General features: G+C 39.8%; 1 protein-coding gene across 18 annotated transcripts in view; it reads right to left on the bottom strand.

Moving 5' to 3' along the window:
* Positions 1 to 10,731: 10,731 nt before the first annotated feature.
* stk33 (serine/threonine kinase 33) overlaps positions 10,732 to 23,700 on the bottom strand; it is a 205,315-nt gene continuing 192,346 nt past the window's right edge. For all 18 annotated transcript variants that reach the window (XM_073049535.1, XM_073049533.1, XM_073049532.1 and 15 more), the window contains one exon: positions 10,732 to 13,022. In XM_073049535.1, the coding sequence (XP_072905636.1) occupies positions 12,807 to 13,022 (216 nt within the window). In that variant the 3' untranslated portion in view covers positions 10,732 to 12,806. The remainder of the gene's footprint in view (positions 13,023 to 23,700) is intronic.

Consider the following 23,700-nt stretch of genomic DNA (forward strand, 5'->3'; position numbering starts at 1 on the left):
TCGATACCAACTCTTGGGCTTGATTGTCGGCTGCTTGGAAGTCACACTCTTAAAGTACAAGGTCAGTCACCTCAGGACCAAGCTGAAAAGAAGGGTCTTCGCCCAGAGAGTACAGAACCTTTAGAAGTTTTACACAAGAAATTGTGGCACTAAGTTGCAAACTGTTTTCATGATGGAGAAACAAAACATTATTATATGTAAAGGCAAACAAAAGAAATGCAAACAAATGGTGCAGCAGAAGTGAAACTTACTAATCAAAATACTTCAACAGCTTTAGTTAAATTACAACTATCATAATAATTGTTTTGAATGTCCATCAGAAAACATTGCTAAATATCTGTTACAGAGCCTTTATGGCTTTAATTGCAGTAGTTGCTCTAGTATCCCCATTCCCTCAGCCTTGCCTCCTATTACAATGTTCCAGACTCAGGTAGAATGCCACAAAGTGACAACTGTTAACAAAACGGTTGGGAAGGAGAACTGCCAGAGGCCGTAGTACATATTGATACCAAAGACATAGGTAGGAAAATGGAAGAGATCCTGAAAACAGACTACAGGAAGTTAGGAAGGAAATTAGAAGGAGAACCTCAAAGGTAGTAATCTCGGGATTACTGCCTGTGGCACGCAACAGTAAGTATAGGAATAGAGTGAAGTGGCGGATAAATGCGTGGTTGAGGGATTGGAGCAGGGGGCAGGGATTCAGATTTCTGGATCATTGGGACCTCTTTTGGGGCAGGCGTGACCTGTACAAAAAGGACGGGTTGCACTTGAATCCAAGGGGGACCTATATCCCAGCAGGGAAGTTTGCTAAGGCTGTTGGGGAGAGTTTAAACTAGAATTGCTGGGTTGTGGGAATCAAACTGAAGAAACAGAGGAAGAGGTGGTTGGCTTGCATGTAGAGAAAACTTGGAGACAGTGCAAGAGGGAGGATAGGCAGGTGATAGAGAAGGGATGCGCTCAGACCGATGGTTTGAGATGTGTCTATTTTAATGCAAGAAGCATCATGAACAAAGCGGATGAGCTTAGAGTGTGGACCAGTACTTGGAGCTATGGTGGTGTGGCCATTACAGAGACTTGGATGGCTCAGGGCCAGGAATGGCTACTTAGAGTGCCAGGCTTTAGATGTTTCAGAAAGGACAGGGAAGGAGGCAAAAGAGGTGGGGGCATGGCACTGTTGATCAGAGATAGTGTAACGGCTGCAGAAAAGGAGGAAGTCACAGAGGGATTGTCTACTGGGTCTCTATGTGTGGAAGTTAGAAACAGGAAGGGGTCTACTCTACTAGGTGTTTCTTATAGACCACCCAATAGTGACAGAGACATCAAGGAGCAGGTTGGGAGACAGATTCTGGAGAGATGTAATAATAACAGGGTTGTTGTGGTGGGAGAGATTTTAATTTCCCAAATATTGATTGGTATCTCCCTAGAGTAAGAGGTTTAGATGGGGTGGAGTTTGTTAGGTGTGTTCAGGAAGGTTTCCTGACACAATATGTAGATAAGCCTACAACAGGAGAGTCTGTTCTTGATCTGGTATGTGGAAATGAAGCTTGTCAAGTGTCAGGTCTCTCAGTGGGAGAGTATTTTGGAGATTGTGATCACAATTCTATCTCCTTTACCATAGCATTGGAGAGGGAGAGGAACAGACAAGTCAGGAAAGTGTTTCATTAAAATAAGGGGAAATATGAAGCTATCAGGCAGGAACTTGGAAGCATAAATTGGAAACAAATGCTCTCAGGGAAATGTATGGCAGAAATGTGGCAAATGTTCAGGGGATATTTGCATGCTGTTCTGCATAGGTATGTTCCAATGAGTCAGGGAAAGGATGGTAGGGTACAGGAATTATGGTGTACAAAGGCTATTGAAAATCTAGTCAAATGTTGCAGCTATATAGGACTCTAGTCAGACCCCACTTGGAGTATTGTGCATAGTTCTGGTCACCTCACTACAGGAAGGATGTGGAAAGGGTGCAAGAGGAGATTTACAAGGATGTTGCCTGGATTGGGGAGCATGCACTACGAGAATAGATTGAGTGAACTTGGCCTTTTCTCCTCGGAGCGACAGAGTATGAGAGATTACCTGATAGAGGTGTATAAGATGATGAGGGGCATTGATCGTGTGGATAGTCAGAGGCTTTACCCAGGGTTGAAATAGGTATCATGAGAGGGTACAGTTTTAAGGTGCTTGGAAGTAGGTACAGAGGAGATGTCAGGGGTAAGTTTTTTACGCAGAGAGTGGTGAGTGTGTGGAATGGGCTGCCAGCGATGGTGCTGGAGGTGGATACGATAGGGTCTTTTAAGAGACTCCTGGATAGGTACATGGGGCTATGAGAAAGCCTAGGTAATTTCTAAAGTAAGTACATGTTCGGCACAGCATTGTGCACTGAAGGGCCTGTATTGCACTGTAGTTTTTCTATGTTTCTATGTTAAAAGAGAGGTCAGATACTCTTAGATTGCAAGCAGGCAAATATGTAGTTCAAAAGGCATCATGGTCAGCATGGACACTGTGTGCCAAAGGGCTGTTCCTATGCTATATTCAATTAGATACAATTAGTGATGAGCCAAATCATATAGCAAAAAATTAGATACTAGCCTGTAGATCGGGGTTACAAGTGTGCTTAAGGAAACAAGGTTTTAAACTCCCTATACCAACTATCTTACTTGCAAACATGTAGTCTCTGGTGAATAAAATCGATGATCTCAGAGCTAGGGTGCTGGGTCAGAGGACATTAGGGCTGACTGTGTCCTTTGTTTCACGGAATCTTGGTTAACCACTTCCGTACCGGATGCAGCGATCCAGATTGACAGGTTTACTATACACTGTCAGGATAGATCTATAGAGTCTATCAAAAGCAGAGGTAGAGGAATATGCCTCATGATCAATTCTTCCTGATGCACAAATATATCAGTACTGTCCCAATTCTGCTCACCAGACCTGGAATATCCAGCAGTGTAAGTGTCGTCCTTTTTACCTACCATGGGAGTTCTCTGGGGTCATTTTGGTAGCAGATTAAGTTGCACCTCAGGCCAATGTCAAGCAGGCTTTAGATGATCTGAGCAATGGGATCAGCATGCATGAAACAGCGCACCCTAATGCCTTCACTATCATTTTGGGAGATTTTAACCAGGCCATTCTGAAAAATCACTAAGTGACTACCATCAACAGATCACTTGCAATAACAGAGGAAACAACACACTACACCATTGTTACACCACCATCAAGAATGCCTACCGTGCTATTCCACTGCCTCACTTCAGGAAGTCTGATCACCTGGCCGTACTTCTACTCCCTGAGTATAGGCAGAGACTGAAGACTGCAGCACCAGCAGAGAGGACCAAGAGGGCATGGACAAGGGAAGCACAGGAGCACCTATGGGACTGCTTTGAATCGGTGGACTGGACTGTATTCAGGGATTCATCTTCCAACCTGGATGAGTATGCTGCAGTTGTCACCAACTTCATTAAAACCTATGTGGATGAGTGTGTGCCTATAAAGACTTACTGTATATTCCCAAACCAAAAGCCATGGATGAACCAGGAGTACGTCATCTGCTGAAGGCTAGATCTGTGGCATTCAAGTCTGGTGATCCAGGCCTGTACCAGAAAGCCAGGTATGATTTGCAGAAGGCTATTTCAAGGGCAAAGAGACAATTTCGAATGAAGTTGGAGGCAACATCAGATGCACAGCAACTCTGGCACGGTCTGCAAGACATTACCTCCTACAAAGCGAAACTCATTAGCATGAATGGCAGTGATGCTTCATTACCAGATGAACTCAACACCTTCTATGCCCGCTTTGAATGGGAGAACACAACTACAGCTGTGAAAATCCCTGCTGTCCCTGTGATCTCCATTTCAGAGGCCGATGTTAGGCTGTCTTTTAAAAAAGTGAACCCTCGCAAGGCAGAAGCTCCCGATGGAGTAGCTGGTAAGGCTGTGAAAACCTGTGCCAACCAACTAGCGGGAGTATTCAAGGACACTTTCAACCTCTCCCTGCTACAAGCGGAAGTTCCCACTTGCTTCAAAAAGAGATCAATTATACCAGTGCCTAAGAGAAATAATGTGGGCTGCCTTCATGATGATCGCCCGGTAGCACTCATATCGACAGTGATGAAATACTTTGAGACGTTGGTCATAACTAGACTGAACTCCTGCCTCAGCAAGGACCTGGACCCATTGCAATTTGCCTATTGCCACAATAGGTCAACGGCAGTCGCAATCTCAATGGCTCTCCACATGGCTTTAGACCACCTGGATAACACAAACACCTATGTCAGGATACTGTTCATCAACTATAGCTCAGCATTTAATACCATCACTCCCATAATCCTGAATGAGAAGTTGTAGAAACTGGGCCTCTGTACCTCCTTCTACAATTGGATCCTTGACTTCCTAACTGGAAGACCACAATCTGTGCGGATTGGTGATAACATATCCTCCTTGCTGACTACCAACACTAGTGCACCTCAGGGATGTGTACTCAGCCCACTGCTCTACTCTCTATATACTCATGACTGTGTGGCTAGGCATAGTTCAAATACCACCTATGAATTTGCTGACGATACAACCATTGTTGGTAGAATCTCAGGTGGTACAGGAGTGAGATATGCCAACTAGTGGAGTGGTGCCACAGCAACAACCTGGCACTCAACATCAGTAAGACAAAAGAGCTGATTGTGGAATTCAGGAAGGGCAAGATAAAGGAACACATACCAATCCTCACAGAGGTATCAGAAGTGGAGAGAGTAAGCTGCTTCAAGTTCCAGGATGTCAAGATCCCTGAGGATCTAACCTGGTGCCAATATGATGATGTAGTTATAAAGAAGGCAAGACAGTGGCAATACTTTATTAGGAGTTTGAAGAGATTTGGCTCATCAACAAATACTTCAAAAACTTCTATGGTTGTACCATGGGGAGCATTCTGACAGGCTGCATCACTGTCTGGTGTGGAGGGGCTACTGCACAGGACTGAAGGAAGTTGCAGAGGGTTGCAAATCTGGTCAGCTCCATCTTGGGAACTAGCCTACAAATTACCCAGGAGATCTTCAGGGAGCAGTGTCTCAGAAAGGAAGCATCCATTATTAAGGACCTCCAGCACCTAGGGAATGCCCTTTTCTCATTCATTCCATCAGGTAGGAGGTACAGAAGCCTGAAGGCACACACTCTGTGATTCAAGAACAGCTTCTTCTCCTCTGCTATCCAATTCCTAAATGAACATTGAATCCTTAGACACTACCTCACTTTTTTTAAATATAATGTATTTCTGTTTTTGCACGTATTTAAAAATCTATTCAACATATGTAATTGATTTATTTGTTTATTTATTTATTTTTTTCTGTGCTAAATTATGTATTGCATTGAATTGCTGCTGCTAAGTTAACAAATTTCACATCACTTGCTGGTGGTAATAAATCTGATTCTGATTGTAAAATCAGTTTCAAATTTATCTCCCCAAGGAAGAAAGGAACCGAATATGGCAGCTACTGACCTGCAGCTTTCAAATAATACTGACTGGGAACAGGCTGTCTGCCTGTTTTCACTTAGTCTACAATGTACACTTTCTGTTTAAAGTAACAATCCAATGTCACATTTCCCTCTATATCAACTCTGTGTGGGTGAGTAACTGTGTGCAATAATTTGGTGGAAGTGATTTTTACAACTGAGTTTTTTTTCCGTAGCTTTGAATATAGTAACAATAATCAGATTTTTAATTGTTTTGATGAATTAGACAAGTCATAAGTTCACAGAGGACAATTATCACCATCAGTTTCATATCTTCACTGGGTTCATGTAGAATTGCTTATAAATATAAAATACAGCATGACTGACTTCAATTATAGATTAGCTCAGTGTTACGGTCATGAGAGTATATGCAAGTAACAAACAACATAAACAATAAAGGTCCCACTCTGGCAAATGCAGCATGGAATTATATTTGGAAACAATTTTCATTTTGTCTAATGTATATACAAATCATTTTTATTATTTCGTATGACTATTGATAGAGTGAATAACCTAAACAAACAATAGGTCATTGCAGTATAGTCTAGGCAGATAATGTCTGCAGTATATCAACCAAATATGCACGGTGAAAACGAGAGTTTAAATGCAAGAATGGACAAATTGCACACATAATGTCTGCAAAGTACAGTAGTGGCATATATACTAATACCATAAAGAAAATTTTGTTCAAGTACGAAGGTATGAGCCACAACACAGGTTCAGTTACTGAACAAAAATTAATCAGTTAATTCCAATTATATGAATTTCTAAATGTTTTAAAAACATGAGTTTGCAAATTTTCTTTTTTTTATCATCTGTTTTTGACTATTTGTATTCACTATTGCTCAAATGTTAATAATTAGTAAGGAGTCAGTCACTTTTGAGACCATAGTTGTGATTCCATAGTGGAAGGGTGAAGGATGTTACTGTACAGCTACAGAACATTCTGAAAGGGAAGGGGAACAGCATCCTAGTCAACAAGAAGGAAAAGGGATGAGGCCCTGCTGGCAGCTTAGGTAGATAGAAAAGAGGTTATAAAGCAGGATTTCAAAGAACGTAATCTCAAGATTATTCTCAATACTTTCCACTATATATAAGACATTTCTGAGGCCTTACAACTATCTCTAGGGCAGTTATATATACATAAAACTGTATGTTCACAGCATTCACAAAGTGATATCATATGGTGACAAGGAGGCAGATAGGCTGGTTGAGTGGTATCGTAATGATTTTGTACTCAATATCAATAAGACCAAGGAATTGTATGCGGACTTCAGGAAGGGGAAGTCAAGGGAACACACACATATCCTCATTGAATGGGTCAACAAAGGAGGGGCGAGCAGCTTCAAATTCCTGAGTATCTACCCAGGCCTAAGATATTGATGCAATAATGAAGACGACATGCAGGTGGCTATATTTCATTAGGAGCTGGGGATGACTTGGTATGACGCCATAGACTCTGGGAATTCTGTAGAGCATTCTGAGTGGTTCTGGTGCAGAGGTGCCAATGCACAGGATCGGAAAAATCTGTAGAGGATTGTAAACTCATCCAACTCCATCATGAGCACTAGCATCCCCTCTGCTGAGGACATCTTCAAAAGGTGTTGCCTCAAAAAAGCAGCATCCATTCTGAAGGACACTCAGCATCCAGAACACTTCTCTCTACTATCATTGATATAGAGGGGTAGGAGCCTGAAGACACATGGTCAATGTTTTAGGAACAACTTCTTCCCTTCCACTAATAGATTTCTGTAAGGTCCATGAACCATAAGCACAGCTCCAACGCCATATTCAAGTTTGATGTCACCACTGTTGTCGGCCAAATCAAAGGTGATGATGAATCAGCATACAGGATGGAGATTGAAAATTTGGCTGGGTGTTGTCATAGCAACAACTTCTCACTCAATGTCAGCAAGACCAAGGAACTAATATAGACTTCAGGAGAGGGAAACTAAAGATCCATGAGCCGTCCTCATCGGAGGATCAGAGGGGAAGATTGTAGCAACTTTGAATTTCCGGGTGTTAATATTTCAGAGGACCTGTGCTGGACCCAGCACTTAAGTTCAATTGTGAAGAAAGCATGGCAGCACCTCTGTTTCCTTAGGAGTCTGCAGAGATTCAACATGAAAACTTTGACAAACTTCTACAGATGTACAGTGAAGCGTCTGTAGCTGCATCACAGACTGAAATGGAAACATCAATGCCTTTGAATGAGAAATCCTACAAAAGGCAATAGATTTGGCCCAGTACATAATGAGCACATCTACAATAAACACTGTCATAAGAAAGCAGCACCCGTCATCAGAGATCCACACCACCCAGGTCATGCTCTCTTCTCACTGCTGCCATCAGGTCGAAGGTACAAGAGTCTTAGGAATCACACCACCAGGTTCAAAAAGAGTTACTACCCCTCAATCACCGGGCTCTTGAATAAAAGGGGATAACTACACTGACCTGCCCTATCATTAAAATGGTCCCACAATCAATGATCTCACTTTAAGAAGGCTTTATTTAATTATCTCATGTTCTTGTTTTTTATATTTGCATTTGCACAGATTGTTGTCTTGCACATTCTGGTTGATCTTTCATTGATCCCTTTGTAGTTACGATTCTATAGCTTTGCAGAGTATACCTGCAAGAAAATTAATCTCAGAGTTGTATATGGTGACATATATGTAGTGTGATAATAAATTTACTTTGAACTTTGAACTCATGAACACTACCTAGTTTGTTCTCTTTTTGTACTATTCATTTTTTACACATTCTTACTGCAAATCATAGTAATTTTTATGTATTGCATAAGCTGCTGCCGCAAAACAAATTTCACGACAAATTTCACGTCAGTAATAATAAGCCTGGTTCTGATTCTAAGAGTAAATAAATTATGGCACAAATAGAAATAAACAGCTATGATCTTACTGCCACCATGGAAACATGGCTGTAGGGAGACCAATGCTGGTTACTAAGTATTTGACATTTAGGAAGGACAGGCAAAGAAGAAAAAGAGTGGTGAAGCAGCATTAATGAAATAGGATATTAGAGCAGCAGTGAGAAATGATCTTAGCATGACAGATTACAGACTGAACAAATTAAATCTGCTGCAATAAGAAGCAAGATGAATTTATAAAATATATTCAGGACATTTTTCTAGATTAATATATGGAGAAATCAACTAAGAAAATCTTATTTCAAATCTTATTTTGTGCAAATGAGAAAGGGTTGATTGATAATCTTGTTGTCAAGGGCCCTCTCTTGGAGAGTAACCATAATATGATAGACTTTTAGTTTGAAAGTGATGCTAGTTGAATACAAAACTTGGCTTTTCAGTCTATACAGAGAAAATTATGAAAATGTGAGAGGAGAATTGGCTGTGATTGATTGGGAAATACATTAAAGTAATGACAATAGATAGGCAATAGTTAGCATTTTAAAAAATAACACATACATTGCAAAACAAATCTTTAAGGCTCAAAAAATCCAACAAGCAAAAGTGATTGACCTGTGACAGACTAGAAAACTTAAATCTGGTATTACATCAAATGAAGAGGCTTATAAAGTTGCCAGAATAGCAATAGACCCAAGGACTGAAAACAATTTAGAACTCAAAGAACCAAGAATTGATAATGAATGGGAAAGACTTTAAATGGTTGCTGCTTCACAGACCCAGAGACCCAGATACCCAGGTTCGAGCCTGACCATGGGTGCTGTCTATGTGGAGTTTGGACATTTTCCCTGTGAACTTTCAGGTCTCCTCAAGGTGCTTCAGTTTCCTCTCACATTTCAAAGAAGTACTGGTTAATAGGCCACTGTAAAATTCCTCTTGCAGTGGCAGAATCCAGGGAGAGTTTATGAAAAAGTGAAGGGAATATAATGGGATTAATGTAAAATTGGTGCAAAGAGATAGTTGATAGTTGGCATGAACCTGGTGGTCCAAAGGACTTGTCTCTGTGCTGTATCACACTCTAACTCTATAAAGGGAAACCGGTGGAGGTTGAGTATTTGGAATTTTGGAAGATGCGGCACATTAGAACACACAGAATTGGGAGTAAACCACTGACACCGATTGAAAGTAAACGATGGAAATAAATGGATCCTTCTCAGAATATCAAACCGTGCTTAATGAGAATCTCAGAGTATCAGTACTTTCACCTCTCCTAGTTACAATCTTCATGAATGATTTAGATGAGGGTACAACTGTCATATTTCCAAGTTTGCCCTTGATTATTAAACCTGGTAGGATTATGGATAGAGAGGAAGATGTGAAGTGGCTTCATGGAGACATAGACAGCTAAGTGAATGGGCAAGAACATGACAAATAGAAGGTAATGTGAAAAAAAAGTCAAGGATATCTATTTTGATGTACATAAGAAAAATCAGTGTATTTCTTAAACAGCAAGAGATTAGGCAGTGTTAGTCTTCAAAAAGACTTAATTGTATTTGTACACAAGTCATTGAAAGTCAGCATGCAGATACAACAGGGGATCAGAAGAACAAATAAAATATTGGTCCTTATCACAAGGGGCTTTGATTACAGATGTAATTAAGTTTTACTGAAATTATGTCAGGTTTTAGTGAGTCTGCAATTGAAGTAATGTACAACTTAGGTCTCCTTACCTAGAAAGGCTGTATCTGTCATAGACAAAGTACAGTGGAGATTCACTGGAGTGGTTCCAAGGATGGCAGTTTTACTGTACGGGCTGAGTGCAGCAGTCTGTGACTGTATTCTTCAGAGTTGAGCAATATGAAAGAAGTTCTTATCAAAATTTGCATAAGGGTTTGACAGGTCAGAGCAAAAAGGACAGCCTCTCAATGAGGGCTCTTGGGAACACAATTTGAGAACAAGTAGAAGACCATTTAGGACTGGGTTGAGGAGAAATGTCTTCACTCGGAATATAGTGAATCTTTGGAAATCTCTATCCAGGATGACCGTGAAAACTCAACCACTACACTCATTTGAAACAGAGATTGGTAGTTTTATTGTAACTAAGGAATGTAGGGATAATGTCTGAAAATAACAAGGAAGATCAACCATTATATTGATGAATGGTGGAGCAGCTTCAAAGACTTGATAATCTACTGCTGTTCCCATTTCTTTTGTTGTTATGCTCGCCTTAAAAAAATACACTCATTAAGCATTTGGATAAGTTGTACATCCAACCAGCAAATACAAGAAAAAAACTAAACAAGGTATTGCTGAAATACAGTATAGGAGAACAATGTCCAGGAAATTTTTAAGGACAAAATGATTTAATACCAAGCATACCATCGCACCTCTTGGAATAGGGGATACACATATGAAAAGCAAAAATAAAACTGCATATTTACAATACAATTTCCTTGCTGCAAATGAGGCCTGTCCTGCTGAATATTTCCAACATTTTCTGTTTTCTTTATTAAATATAGAGAGATCTTCATCTAAATTCTGTTAGTACATGATGAATTGCTAAAACAAAACAAGTCAACTTTGAAAATGTAATACATCATTATTTTCATTAAAATCAGAATATTCATACAGACTTGTAATATTGCATATTTCTTTTTCTCATAAAAATTAAGAATTGTTTTAAGAATAGAATTTTAATTTCACAATAAATGACATATCAATACTTTGCTCTCAATAATTCATTTTGTAACTAGTTGATGTGACTAGTAGAATAGATAAAGGAAAAGCAATAGAAATGGTGAGAAAATAAGTTAATACTTTAAACTATTTTACATGAATCAATTACCAATCTGTTGGGTAACATTTCCTCTATCTCTTTTTTATGCTTTCCTTAAATGTCCAAAGCCTTGAGTCAATTATTTTCAACCTCTATGTGACTTTCAGCATTACAGTCTTTCACCTAGTTAACGTTCTCAACTACAAATGTTAACTACCACTTTATTGGAGAAATTGGAGTTTGATGGGCAGATGTCACAATTGTTGCAGTATAAAACACTCTTATTTGGGTCAATGTACTCAGCCTTGATTGCAATGACAATTCCATCAAATAAAATCTCAACAAGTCACGGCACAATATTATGAAATGATTTCAAAGAGGTTTTCAAAACTGGAGCTAATTCAGCACAGCAACACGGACAGCACAGACATTCTTAAGTATTTGCACAGAATATAGGTTATAGAAAGACAATTTATTTTATTGTTAACATTTTTATGATACACCTGAGCTGGACACTTTTATTACAGGGTTGTGATGAAATATTAGCTAAGTGTTAATATAATGTAAGGAAATGCTTATGCTTAATGTAAAAGTTATAACTGGTACAGTATTACCTTGGGGGGAAAGTTTCTAATATGAATACTTTAAAAAGAAAAGATTAAAAGTTAAACCAGCTCATATAAAATAACTGGAATCACATTACAGAAGAAAAATCACATCTTTTGTATTATCTATTTTCTCATTTGCTTTTAAAAGCCCTGGATATGCCATCAAAACATTAGTCAAGATCAAGCATCATTACCCTTCTCCAGATAGCTGGATGGACTTGCACAAATTAACACATCTCAGGATTCATGGTGCATGATGTCATGCTACAATGCATATCATATTCATTAAACAGAATTTGTACTTTGTACAGCTCAGGAACAAATATATTCATTTGCATTAAATTTACCCACAAAAAGTCTGTCTTTACATTAATACTCGAGAAAATAAAAGACTGCTTTATCTAACATATATTACATTTCTATCCTTATTTGAATAAGTTGGGATCAAATTCTCAACTTACATTTCTGATAAATAACACTGCAATTAATTCAACCAAGATTAAAAATGGTTGAATATTTGGAGTGAATGTAGGGCATGCTAAATAATTGACCAGAAAAACACTTCTTCATGCCTAGTCAACTAACTATACAGAAAAATATTCTCTAATTCTTCTGGAAACATTAGCTCCTTTAGATTTTCTGCAGGTAACAACAGAGTAAATAAGCAGTAACAGTGACTCTACTTGGCAGAATAAAGACAAATATTTTAAATAAACTATTTCTGATTTTAACAATACTGATGTCTCTTTAAACAAGATAAATTATGAGTTTTCCAGCTATAGGCTATACCCAAAGAAATCACTATACACCTAAAGAAAGTTAGACAGTGAACAGTTTCCTGGTTTCAATCTTTTTTTTTGGAATTTTTATAAAATCGTGTGAAACATACAAAGCAAATGCTATGCCCAACACCATTCATAGCGGTCAGCAGAACAGAAAAAGCCAAATTCATTCTGTATTTTGTAATCCATCGTTCCTTCCTGAAGTATTTGCAATTAACATCATTTTGAAGTTTAGTAGTTTTGATGTTTAAATTCTTTATTCTATGTGCTCTTTTTGTTTTTGAAAGAAGATTTAATTGTATGTTTATATCCAGAGCCATTACTGGTTGGGGTTATGGATCTACGTAGCTCTGGCTTACCAGCGATAGAACCAGACCTGACTGATGGGATCAGATGTGTGGGTGACCATGCTCGTTTATCTTGCATTGGTGATCGTTTCATGCTTAATTTTGGAGAAACCTTGCTGCTCCCAGGAGGCTGAAATTAACCAACATACAAGTGAAAATTGATCATAAAATATTTTTTAAAAGAAAGTGAGATTAAAATTTCACTATCACCCTGGGTCACAAGTCATGGTTTGAAAATGATTATATTTTCTAAGTTAAATATTTAGAGAACTTCAGGTGAAACCTCAGGTCTCTAAATGTTTAAATTAAATTCAGATAGGTTTACAAATTATTAGAAGAAAGGATAAGCCCTGAGCATTTGATAAATCATTTTTCATATATTACTGAATTTTTCAAGCATGCAAAACAAGATAATAAGCATAAGCTGATTTAGACACTAACTTTGAATGGATCCTTTATACATGAAAACATGGAAGTGGCCAGTGATACAGGCCTACCTTAAGTTGCAGATATTCATTCCAACATTACATCTTTTTTTATCAGACAACACAAATATGTAACAGTGGAAATGATTTATGAGTTATTAAATGGAAATCAGTATTGAAGGTATGCATATAACTTTCCATGATGTTATGCCACTGAAGATTTTGATCTTAACCCCTACTTTAACTTCCTTGTGCAATTGGAAACTCGAAATCCTCACTTGCAGACCCAGTCAGTTTGGGTTGGCAACATCATCTCCTCCACAATCTCCATCAGCACAGATGCACCACAATGCTGTGTGCTGAGCCCTCTGCTTTACTGGCTTTATACTTATGACTGTGAGGCTAATCACAGCTCCAATAATATATTTAAGTTTGCTGATGACACCACCACTGTTGGCCAAATCAAAGGTAGTGATGAATCAGAATATAGGAGGGAGATTGAACATCTGGTTAAGAGGTGCCACAACAACCTCTCACTCAATCTCAGCAAGACCAAGGAGCTGATTATTGACTACAGGAGGAGGAAATTGGAGGTCCATACACCAGGACTTGTCAGGAGGATTGGAAGTGAAGAGGGTCAGCAACTTTAAATTCTGAATCACTATCAATAACTCTCGGAGACGGGAGGTGAAAGATAGGCTTTTATTAGCAGCAAAACGGAGCACGGCGTCTCGGAGACTGAGGGAGGGAGCAGTGCCTCCAATCACCTTTATACAGGGGTCTATGGGAGGAGCCACAGGAGCAGTCAGCAGAGGGGCATGTCCAGACAGGTATACATAGTTTACCACAAATTCATCAGTGTTATCACAGCATAGGACTTGTCCTAGGCCCAGCACATGAGGACTATTACAAAGAAAGTATGGCACCACCTCTACTTTCTTAGAAGTTTGTGAAGATTTGGCATGTCATCTAAAACTTTGACAAACTTCTATAGATGTGTGCTGGAGAGTATTGACCGGGTGCATCATGGTATGGAAATGCCAATACTATTGAACAGAAAAGCCTACAAAAGGTAATGGATAAGGCCCAGTCCATCACAGGTAAAGTCCTCCCCACCATTGACCACATCTACATGGAGCACTGTCGCAAGAAAGTAGCATCCATCATCAAAGACCCCAACCATTCAGACCAAGATCTCTTCTTACTGCTGCCACCAAGAAAGAGGTACGGAAGCCTCAGGACCCACACTACCAGTTTTATGTACAGTTATTATCCCTCAACCATCAGACTCTTGAACCAAGAGGGATAACTTCACTCAACTTCACTCACCACATCACTGAACTGTTCCCACAACCTCTGACTCACTTTCAAGGACTCTTCGTCTCATGTTCTCAATATTGGGTTATTTGTTTATTAAATATTACTATTGTTTATTTTTTCTCAACTCAAGCTGCTAAAACTTGAGGTAGCCAAGTACATTAATTTGTCAATTGCTAGGAACTTTCGGACTATTCTAGTGGTGTTTTGTATTGTGGATTTCTGAAGATTGACGTAAATATTACTGTGAAGCCTTAATTGTTTAATGCTATTGTGTAGTGCCTTTGGGAAGACACCAGTTGGAGATATTACTATTGGGACAATGTATTCATTGCTTGTGTTCCAAAGTCTTTCAATTTCCTCTTTTAATTCAGCATATTTCTGATGTTTTTCACTTACTGATTTTTGTAAAATATGTATGCTTGGAATGGCACCCTGGTAGCAGCAGAGATACCGAGGAGCAGATTTGGAGGCAGATTTTGGAAAGGTGCAAAAACAGGGTTGTTATCATGGGCGACTTTAACTTCCCTAATATTGATTGGCACTTGATTAGTTCCAAGGGTTTAGATGGGGCAGAGTTTGTTAAGTGTGTCCAGGATGGATTCCTGTCACAGTATGTTGACAGGCCGACTAGGGGGAATGCCATACTGGACCTAGTATTAGGTAACGAATCGAGTCAGGTCACAGATCTGTCAGTGGGTGAGCATTTGGGGGACAGTGATCACCGCTCCCTGACCTTTAGCATTATCATGGAAAAGGATAGAATCAGAGGACAGGAAAATTTTTAATTGGGGAAGGGCAAATTATGAGGCTATAAGGCTAGAACTTGCGGGTGTGAATTGGGATGATGTTTTTGCAGGGAAATGTACTATGGACATGTGGTCGATGTTTAAGGATCTCTTGCAGGATGTTAGGGATAAATTTGTCCTGGTGAAGAAAATAAAAAATGGTAGAGTGAAGGAACTATGGGTGACAAGTGAAGTGGAAAATCTAGTCAGGTGGAAGAAGGCAGCATACATGAGGTTTAGGAAGCAAGGATCAGATGGGACTGATCCTTGGGATCAGATTGGCGAGTAGGGTAAAGGAAAACCCCAAGGCATTCTTCAATTATGTGAAGAACAAATGGATGACAGGAGTGAAGGTAGGACCGATTAGAGATAAAAGTGGGAAGATGTGCCTGGAGGCTGTGGAAGTGAGCGAGGTCCTGAATGAATACTTCTCTTCGGTATTCACCACTGAGAGGGAACTTGATGACGGTGAGGACAATATGAGTGAGGTTGATATTAAGGGAGAGGAGGTGTTGGAGTTGTTAAAATACATTAGGCGGATAAGTCCGCGGGGCCTGACGGAATATTCCCCAGGCTGCTCCACGAGCAAGAGAAGAGATTGCTGAACCTCTGGCTAGGATCTTTATGTCCTCGTTGTCCACGGGAACGGTACCAGAGGATTGGAGGGAGGCGAATGTTGTCCCCTTGTTCAAAAAAGGTAGTAGGGATAGTCTAGGTAATTATAGACCAGTGAGCCTTACATCTGTGGTGGGAAAGCTGTTGGAAAAGATTCTCAGAGATGGGATCTATGGGCATTTAGAGAATCATGGTCTGATCAGGGACAGTCAGCATGGCTTTGTGAAGGGCAGATCGTGCCTAACAAGCCTGAAAGAGTTCTTTGAGGAGGTGACCAGGCATATAGATGAGGGTAGTACAGTGGATGTGATCTACATGGATTTTAGTAAGGCATTTGACAAGGTTCCACACGGTAGGCTTATTCAAAAAGTCAGAAGGCATGGGATCCAGGGAAGTTTGGCCAGGTGGATTCAGGATTAGCTTGCCTGCAGAAGGCAGAGGGTCGTGGTGGAGGGAGTACATTCAGACTGGAGGGTTGTGACCAGTGATGTCCCACAAGGATCTGTTCTGGGACCTCTATTTTATGTGATTTTTATTAACGACCTGGATGTGGGGTAGAAGGGTGGGTTGGCAAGTTTGCAGATGACACAAAGGTTGGTGGTGTTGTAGATAGTGTAGAGGATTGTCGAAGATTGCAGAGAGACATTGATAGGATGCAGAAGTGGTCTGAGAAGTGGCAGATGGAGTTCAACCCAGAGAAGTGTGAGGTGGTACACTTTGGAAGGACAAACTCCAAGGCAGAGTACAAAGTAAATGGCAGGATACTTGGTAGTATGGAGGAGCAAAGGGATCTGGGGGTACATGTCCACAGATCCCTGAAAGTTGCCTCACAGGTAGATAGGGTAGTTAAGAAAGCTTATGGGCTGTTAGCTTTCATAAGTCGAGGGACAGAGTTTAAGAGACACGATGTAATGATGCAGCTCTATAAAACTCTACTTAGGCCACACTTGGAGTACTGTGTCCAGTTCTGGTCGCCTCAGTATAGGAAGGATGTGGAAGCATTGGAAAGGGTACAGAGGAGATTTACCAGCATGCTGCCTGGTTTAGAGAGTATGGATTATGATCAGAGATTAAGGGAGCTAGGGCTTTACTCTTTGGAGAGAAGGAGGATGAGAGGAGAAATGATAGAGGTGTACAAGATATTAAGAGGAATAGACAGTGGACAGCCAGCACCTCTTCCCCAGGGCACCACTGCTCAGTACAAGAGGACATGGCTTTAAGGTAAGGGGAGGGAAGTTGAAGGGAGATATTAGAGGAAGGTTTTTCACTCAGAGAGTGGTTGGTGCGTGGAATGCACTGCCTGAGTCAGTGGTGGAAGCAGATACACTAGTGAACTTTAAGAGACTACTAGACAGGTATATGGAGGAATTTAAGGTGGGGGGTTATATGGGAGGCAGGGTTTGAGGGTCGGCACAACATTGTGGGCCGAAGGGCCTGTAATGTGCTGTACTATTCTATGTTCTATATCTATTAAATAAGTTGTTCTTGCTTATTTATCCTATATTATTATATTTGGATGGTTATTATGGATTGTCCTATCTGTAATAACTGATTAGTCATAATATAATTTGTGGTATTCTGACTCTAAAACTGGATCAGGTTTGTATTTACAGTAAGGTGTGATTTCATTTATGAGTTGGTATTTTAAATCAAGATTTTGATGAATGATATTTGCTACTTGATTGTGCCAGTGTAAGTAATCAGATTATGTTACACTGCTGCAGGATCCTGTAATATGGTGGATTATTATTATTCTTAGATTTTTGTGTATTTGCATTCTGGTTGTCTGTCTGTCCTGTCTTGCATTGATTTTATTGTGTGTCTGCAAGAAAATGAATCTCATAAATTAATCACTTTGATAATAAGCTTACTTTGAACTATTTGGGACAGCAATTAGCATTGTGGCACAAAATTAAGTTAGTAGATCTTTTTAAAGTTCTAAGATCGTATTACTAAAATCCCTTCCATTTTGCTTCCATGCCAAAGTGATTTTATTAATAATAAGAATTGTCAAACAAATCCTTTAACCAAAGAATACCCAACTCCTTTAACAGATAGTTAAACGTAAATTTTAAATAAAATGCTTTACAAAGAACAAACCAGACATGCTTCATGCAATGCTTTTAAAAATTGGAAAGTTTCTAAAAGATGTCATTTGATAGTTTATTTAATACATATAATTTTGTGCAATGCAAACATTAATTAAATGCATCCATAATTGTAAGCATCAGTAAATTAGATCCTACACAATTTCCTTTATATGCCTCAACTTTTGTACCACAAATAATGAATGACACTAACATTCCAGTTTCACTCTCCAATCAACATGTTTTTAAGTGCTTCCAGTCCCAACTTTCAAATTGTCATATTGGTTAGTTCTTGCAAATACTAATCTCATCAAAAAATTATTCCCTCCAATCCACCCCACGACACATCTTTTCCCCAGTCTAATGCTAACAAGCTGATGCAGGTACAAGAGATACAAGACTTGTAAAGAAGGTGCACTTTGACATCTATGATTTACATTATTAACAATATCAAGTAATGAGAATCATCATTGCATTCAGCAAACTCTGTAATTACTTGCTGTTGCAACACTGATTTTAACAAGATACTATCCAGCTTTCATGAGGATTTCCAACATTTACTATGAAACTACAAACCCCATTTCCAGAAAAATTGGGATCTTTTCCAAAATGCAATAAAAACAAAAATCTGTGATATGTTAATTCACGTGAACCCTTATTTAACTGACAAGAGAACAAAGAAAAGATTTTCAATAGCTTTACTGACCAACTTAATTGTATTTTGTAAATATACACAAATTTAGAATTTGATGGCTGCAACACACTCAACAAAAGTTGGGACAGAGTTAAAATAAGATTGAAAAGTGCACAGAATATTCAAGTAACACCGGTTTGGAAGACTCCACATTAAGCAGGCTAATTGGTAGCAGGTGAGGTATCATGACTGGGTATAAAAGTAGCATCCATCAAAGACTCAGTCTTTGCAAGCAAGGATGGGTCGTGGCTCACCTCTTTGTGCCAAAATTCGTGAGAGAATTGTTAGTCAGTTCAAAAGAAACATTTCCCAATGCAAGATTGCAGAGAATTTAGGTCTTTCAACATATACAGTACATAATATTGTGAAAAGATTCAGAGAATTCAGAGACATCTCAGTGCGTAAAGGGTAAGGTCAGAAACCACTGTTGAATGCGAGTGATCTTTGAGCCCTCAGGCGGCACTGCCTAAGAAACCGTCATGCTACTGTGATAACTATAGCCACCTGGGCTCGGGAGTACTTCAGAAAACCATTGTCATTTAACACAGTCCGTCACTGCATCCAGAAATGCAACTTGAAATTGTATTATGCAAGGAGGAAGCCATACATCAACTCTATGCAGAAACGCCGGCGAGTTCTCTGGGACCGAGCTCATCTCAGATGGACTGAAAGACTGTGAAACCGTGTGCTGTGGTTAGATGAGTCCACATTTCAGCTAGTTTTCGGAAAAAACGGGCGTAGAGTTCTCCATGCCAAAGATGAAAACGACCATCCTGATTGTTATCAGTGAAAGGTGCAAAAGCCAGCATCTGTGATGGTATGGGGGTGCATCAGTGCCCACAGCATGGGTGAGTTGCATGTATGTGAAGGTACCATTGACTCTGAGGTGTATATTAGGATTTTAGAGAGACACATGGTGCCATCAAGGCGACGTCTCTTCCCGGGATGTCCATGCTTATTTCAGCAGGACAATGCCAGACCACATTCTGCACGGGCTACTACAGCATGGCTTTGTAGACACAGAGTACGTGTGCTTGACTGGCCTGCTGCCAGTCCAGATCTATCTCCTATTGAAAATGTATGGCACATCATGAAGAGGAGAATCAGACAACGGAGACCACGGACTGTTGAGCAGCTGAAGTCTTATATCAAGCAAAAATGGACAAAATTTCCAATTGCAAATCTACTACAATTAGTATCCTCAGTTCCAAAACGATTAAAAAGTGTTATTAAAAGGAAAGGTGATGTAACACAAAGGTAAACATGCCTCTGTCCCAACTTTTGTTGAGTGTGTTGCAGCCATCAAATTCTAAATTTGTGTATATTTACAAAATACAATTAAGTTGGTCAGTAAAACTATTGAAAATCTTTTCTTTGTACTCTTGTCAGTTAAATAAAGGTTCACATGAACTAACATATCACAGATTTTTGGTTCTATTTCATTTTGGAAAATATCCCAACTTTTCTGGAAATGGGGTTTCTATATATCTTGTTGCACCATCAGGTTATGTATCCTTAAGTGTATTCTTTTAGAGTAAGAAATTTATAGCAGAGATGTACCTAATCGTGTAAGTCATTTTAATTATCGTTTTTTGATGTTCATGTGGAAACAATTCAGTTTTTCTTTAGCTTCCTTCTTTGCTGAATATTCACATTTCATTTCAGAGACTGCTGATATTCCAGAAGCACACAGTATCCTTACTATTCATTGGTTCCCCTTCTCCTTATCTACCACCCCATGAGCCTCTGCATCCAGCGGATCATTCTTTATAACTTATGCCACCTTCAATGCGATCCTACCACAAACACATCTTTACCCACCCCCTCCCACCCACTCTCCGTATCTTGCAAAGATCGCTATCTCTGTGATTCTCTTGTCCATTCATCCCTTCCCACTAATCTCCCTCCTGGCACTTATCCCTGCAAGTGGAAGTAGTAGACTGAAATCAGTATGAAAGGTCATTCATTGGTGATGTAGTGCAAAGTTTGAAAACAGCTTAGCAGCTTTCAGGTTTCTTTCTGCAGGCGGAGATCAGCATGGGGCCAATAAAAAGAAGGGAGGTGAAAGCAGTCCAGCTATTATTTGAGTGGCCATTATGTAAGTGGGCCAGTGTTAGAGTGGTCCAGGTTGGGCAAGCACAGGCAGAGGTTCTAAGTAAGTAAGTAAGAAAGTAAGTTTCCAGTCCGTTTTCCTTCTCTCTATTAGTACATTGCTAGGTGTGCTGAGAATGGATCCAGAGGTAGTGGAATGTTCTTTGTGTCAGATGTGGGAACTCTGGGAAAACTCCAGTCTCCTTGCTAACTACATCTGCACAAAGTGCATCAAAGTGCAGCTCCTTAGAGAGCATGTTAAGAAACTGCAGCTGAACGACCTCAGCTCATACAGGAAAATGAGAAGGTGATAGATAGGAGCTACGGGGAGATAGTCACTCCTAAGCTGCAGGAAGCAGGTACCTGAGTGACTGTCAGGAGAGGGAATAGGCAGCCAGTACAGAGTATCCCTGTGGCTGTCCCCTCAATAATTACAATAAGTATACTGCTTTGGAGGGTGGGGGAATGGCCAAACAAGGAAAAGTTGCAGAGACCAGACCTCTGGTATTGAGTCTGGCTCTGTGGCTCAGAAGCGAAGGGGTGTGAAGAGGAATGCAATAGTGATAGGGAATTCTATAACTAGAGGAGCAGAAAGCAGATTCTTTGGACGTGAAAGAGACAGCCGAATAATATGTTGCCCCCCAGGTGCCAGGGTCAGGAACGTCTTGGATCGAGTCCATGGTATTCTAAATGGGGAGGGTGAACAGCTGGAAGTCGTGATACATATTGATACCAAAGGCATAGGTAGGAAAAGGGAGGAGATCTTGAAGTGAGAATACAGAGAGTTAGATAGTAAGCTGAAAAGCAGGATCTCTAGATTTCTGTTTGCACCACATGCCAGTGAGGGTAAGAAGAGGATAGTTTGGCAGATGAATGTGTGGTTGATGAATTGTTGCATGGGACAGGTTTCAGATTTCTAAATCATTAGGAACTCTTCTGGGGAAGGTAAAACCTGTACAAAATATATGGGTTACACCTGAACCTCAGTGGGATGAGGTAAGTGTAACAGGGGGCCGAAATAAAAAACGGTGATGAATACAGTACTGAGAATGTCATATTTGAATGCATGCAGTTTACAGAATAAGGTATATGATCTTGTGGTGCATTTAGAGATTGGCAGGTATGATGTTGTGGGCATGACTGAATCATGGTTGAAATAAGATTACACTTAGAAGCTTAACATCAAAGGATACACATTGTATCGAAAGGACAGACAGGTAGGTAGAGGAGGTGGGGTGTCTCTATTGGTAAAATATAAAATACAATCCTTAGAAATAGATGGCACAGGATTGAAAGATGTACAGTAGAATCTTGTGGGTAGAGTTAAGAAAATGCAGGGATAAAAAGACCCTGATGAGAGTAATATATAGGCATCCAAACAGTAGGCAGGATGAGGGATATAAATTACAACAGGAGGTAGAAAAGGCATGTAAAAATGGGAATGTTGTAATAACCATGGGGGATTTCAATATACATCTAGATTGGGAAAATCCAGTTGGTGCTGGATTGCAAGAGAGGGAATCTGTAGGATGCTATGAGATGGATTTTTAGATCAGCTTGTGGTGGAGCCTTCTAGGGGAAAGGTAATTCTGGATTGGGATTGAGAGTAAAAGGAATTGCAGAGGTATGAGAGAGAAGCTAGCCAAAATAAATTGAAAGGGGAGACTAGCAGGGATGACAGCAGAAAAGCAATGGCTGGTGTTTATGGGGGAAATTCGTAAGGCAGAGGAAAGATACATCCTAAAGATACAGAATATTTCAAAGAGAGGATGAGGCAACTGTGGCTGACAAGGGAAGTCAAAGACAGCATAGAAAAACTAAAGAGAGGGCATATAATAAAGCAAAAAACTAGCAGGAAGTTTTAAAAAAAACAATAGAAAACAACTAGATTTTGAAATGGTTCCTGAAGACTGAAAAATTGCAAATGTCACTCCACTCCTTAAGAAGGGAGGTAGGCAGAAAAAAGAAAATTATAGGCCAGTTAGCTTGACTTCAATGGTTGGAAAAATGTTGGGGTCTATTACTAAGGATGAAGTTTTGGAGTACTTGGAGGCATTCGATAATATAGGCCAAAGTCTGCACGGTTTCTTTAAGGGGAACTCTTCCCTGATATATCTTTTGGAATTCTTTAATAAAATCACAGGTAGGATAGACAAAAGGGAGTCAATGGAAGTTGTTTATTTTGTTTTTTCAGATTACCTTAGACAAGGTACCACACATGAAACTGTTTAACAAAACAAGAGCAATGGTGTTACAGGAGAGATACTAGCATGGATAGAAGATTGGCTAAGTGGCAGGAGGCAAAGAGTGGGAATAAAAATGGCCTATTCTGGTTGGTTGCTGGTGACTAATGGTGTGCTGCTGGGTCTGCTTGTTTGTATGTCAATGATTTCGATGAAGGAATTGATGGCTTTGTGGATAAGTTTGCAGATGATCTGAAGACAGATGGACAGACAGGTAGTGTTGCAAGGTAGGGTTGCACAGTAGCATCGTGATTAGCACAATGCCTTATAGTACAGGCGACCCAGGTTCAATATCCACCGCAGCCTGTAAGGAGTTTGTATGTTTCCCCATGATTGCATGGGTTTTCTCCATGTTTTCTGGTTTCCTCCCACAATCCAAAGACATACCAACTGGTAGGTTAATTGATCATTATAAATAAACCCGCGATTAAGCTAGGGTTAAATCGGGGAATTGCTGGGCGGCATGGCTTGAAGGGCCAGAATGACCTATTCTGTGCTGTTACTCAATAAATACCGTAGATGTCGGATTATAAGCCGCTACTTTTTTC

Source organism: Hemitrygon akajei, chromosome 6 (genome assembly GCF_048418815.1).
Source record: "Hemitrygon akajei chromosome 6, sHemAka1.3, whole genome shotgun sequence".
NCBI classification, from domain to species: domain Eukaryota; kingdom Metazoa; phylum Chordata; class Chondrichthyes; order Myliobatiformes; family Dasyatidae; genus Hemitrygon; species Hemitrygon akajei.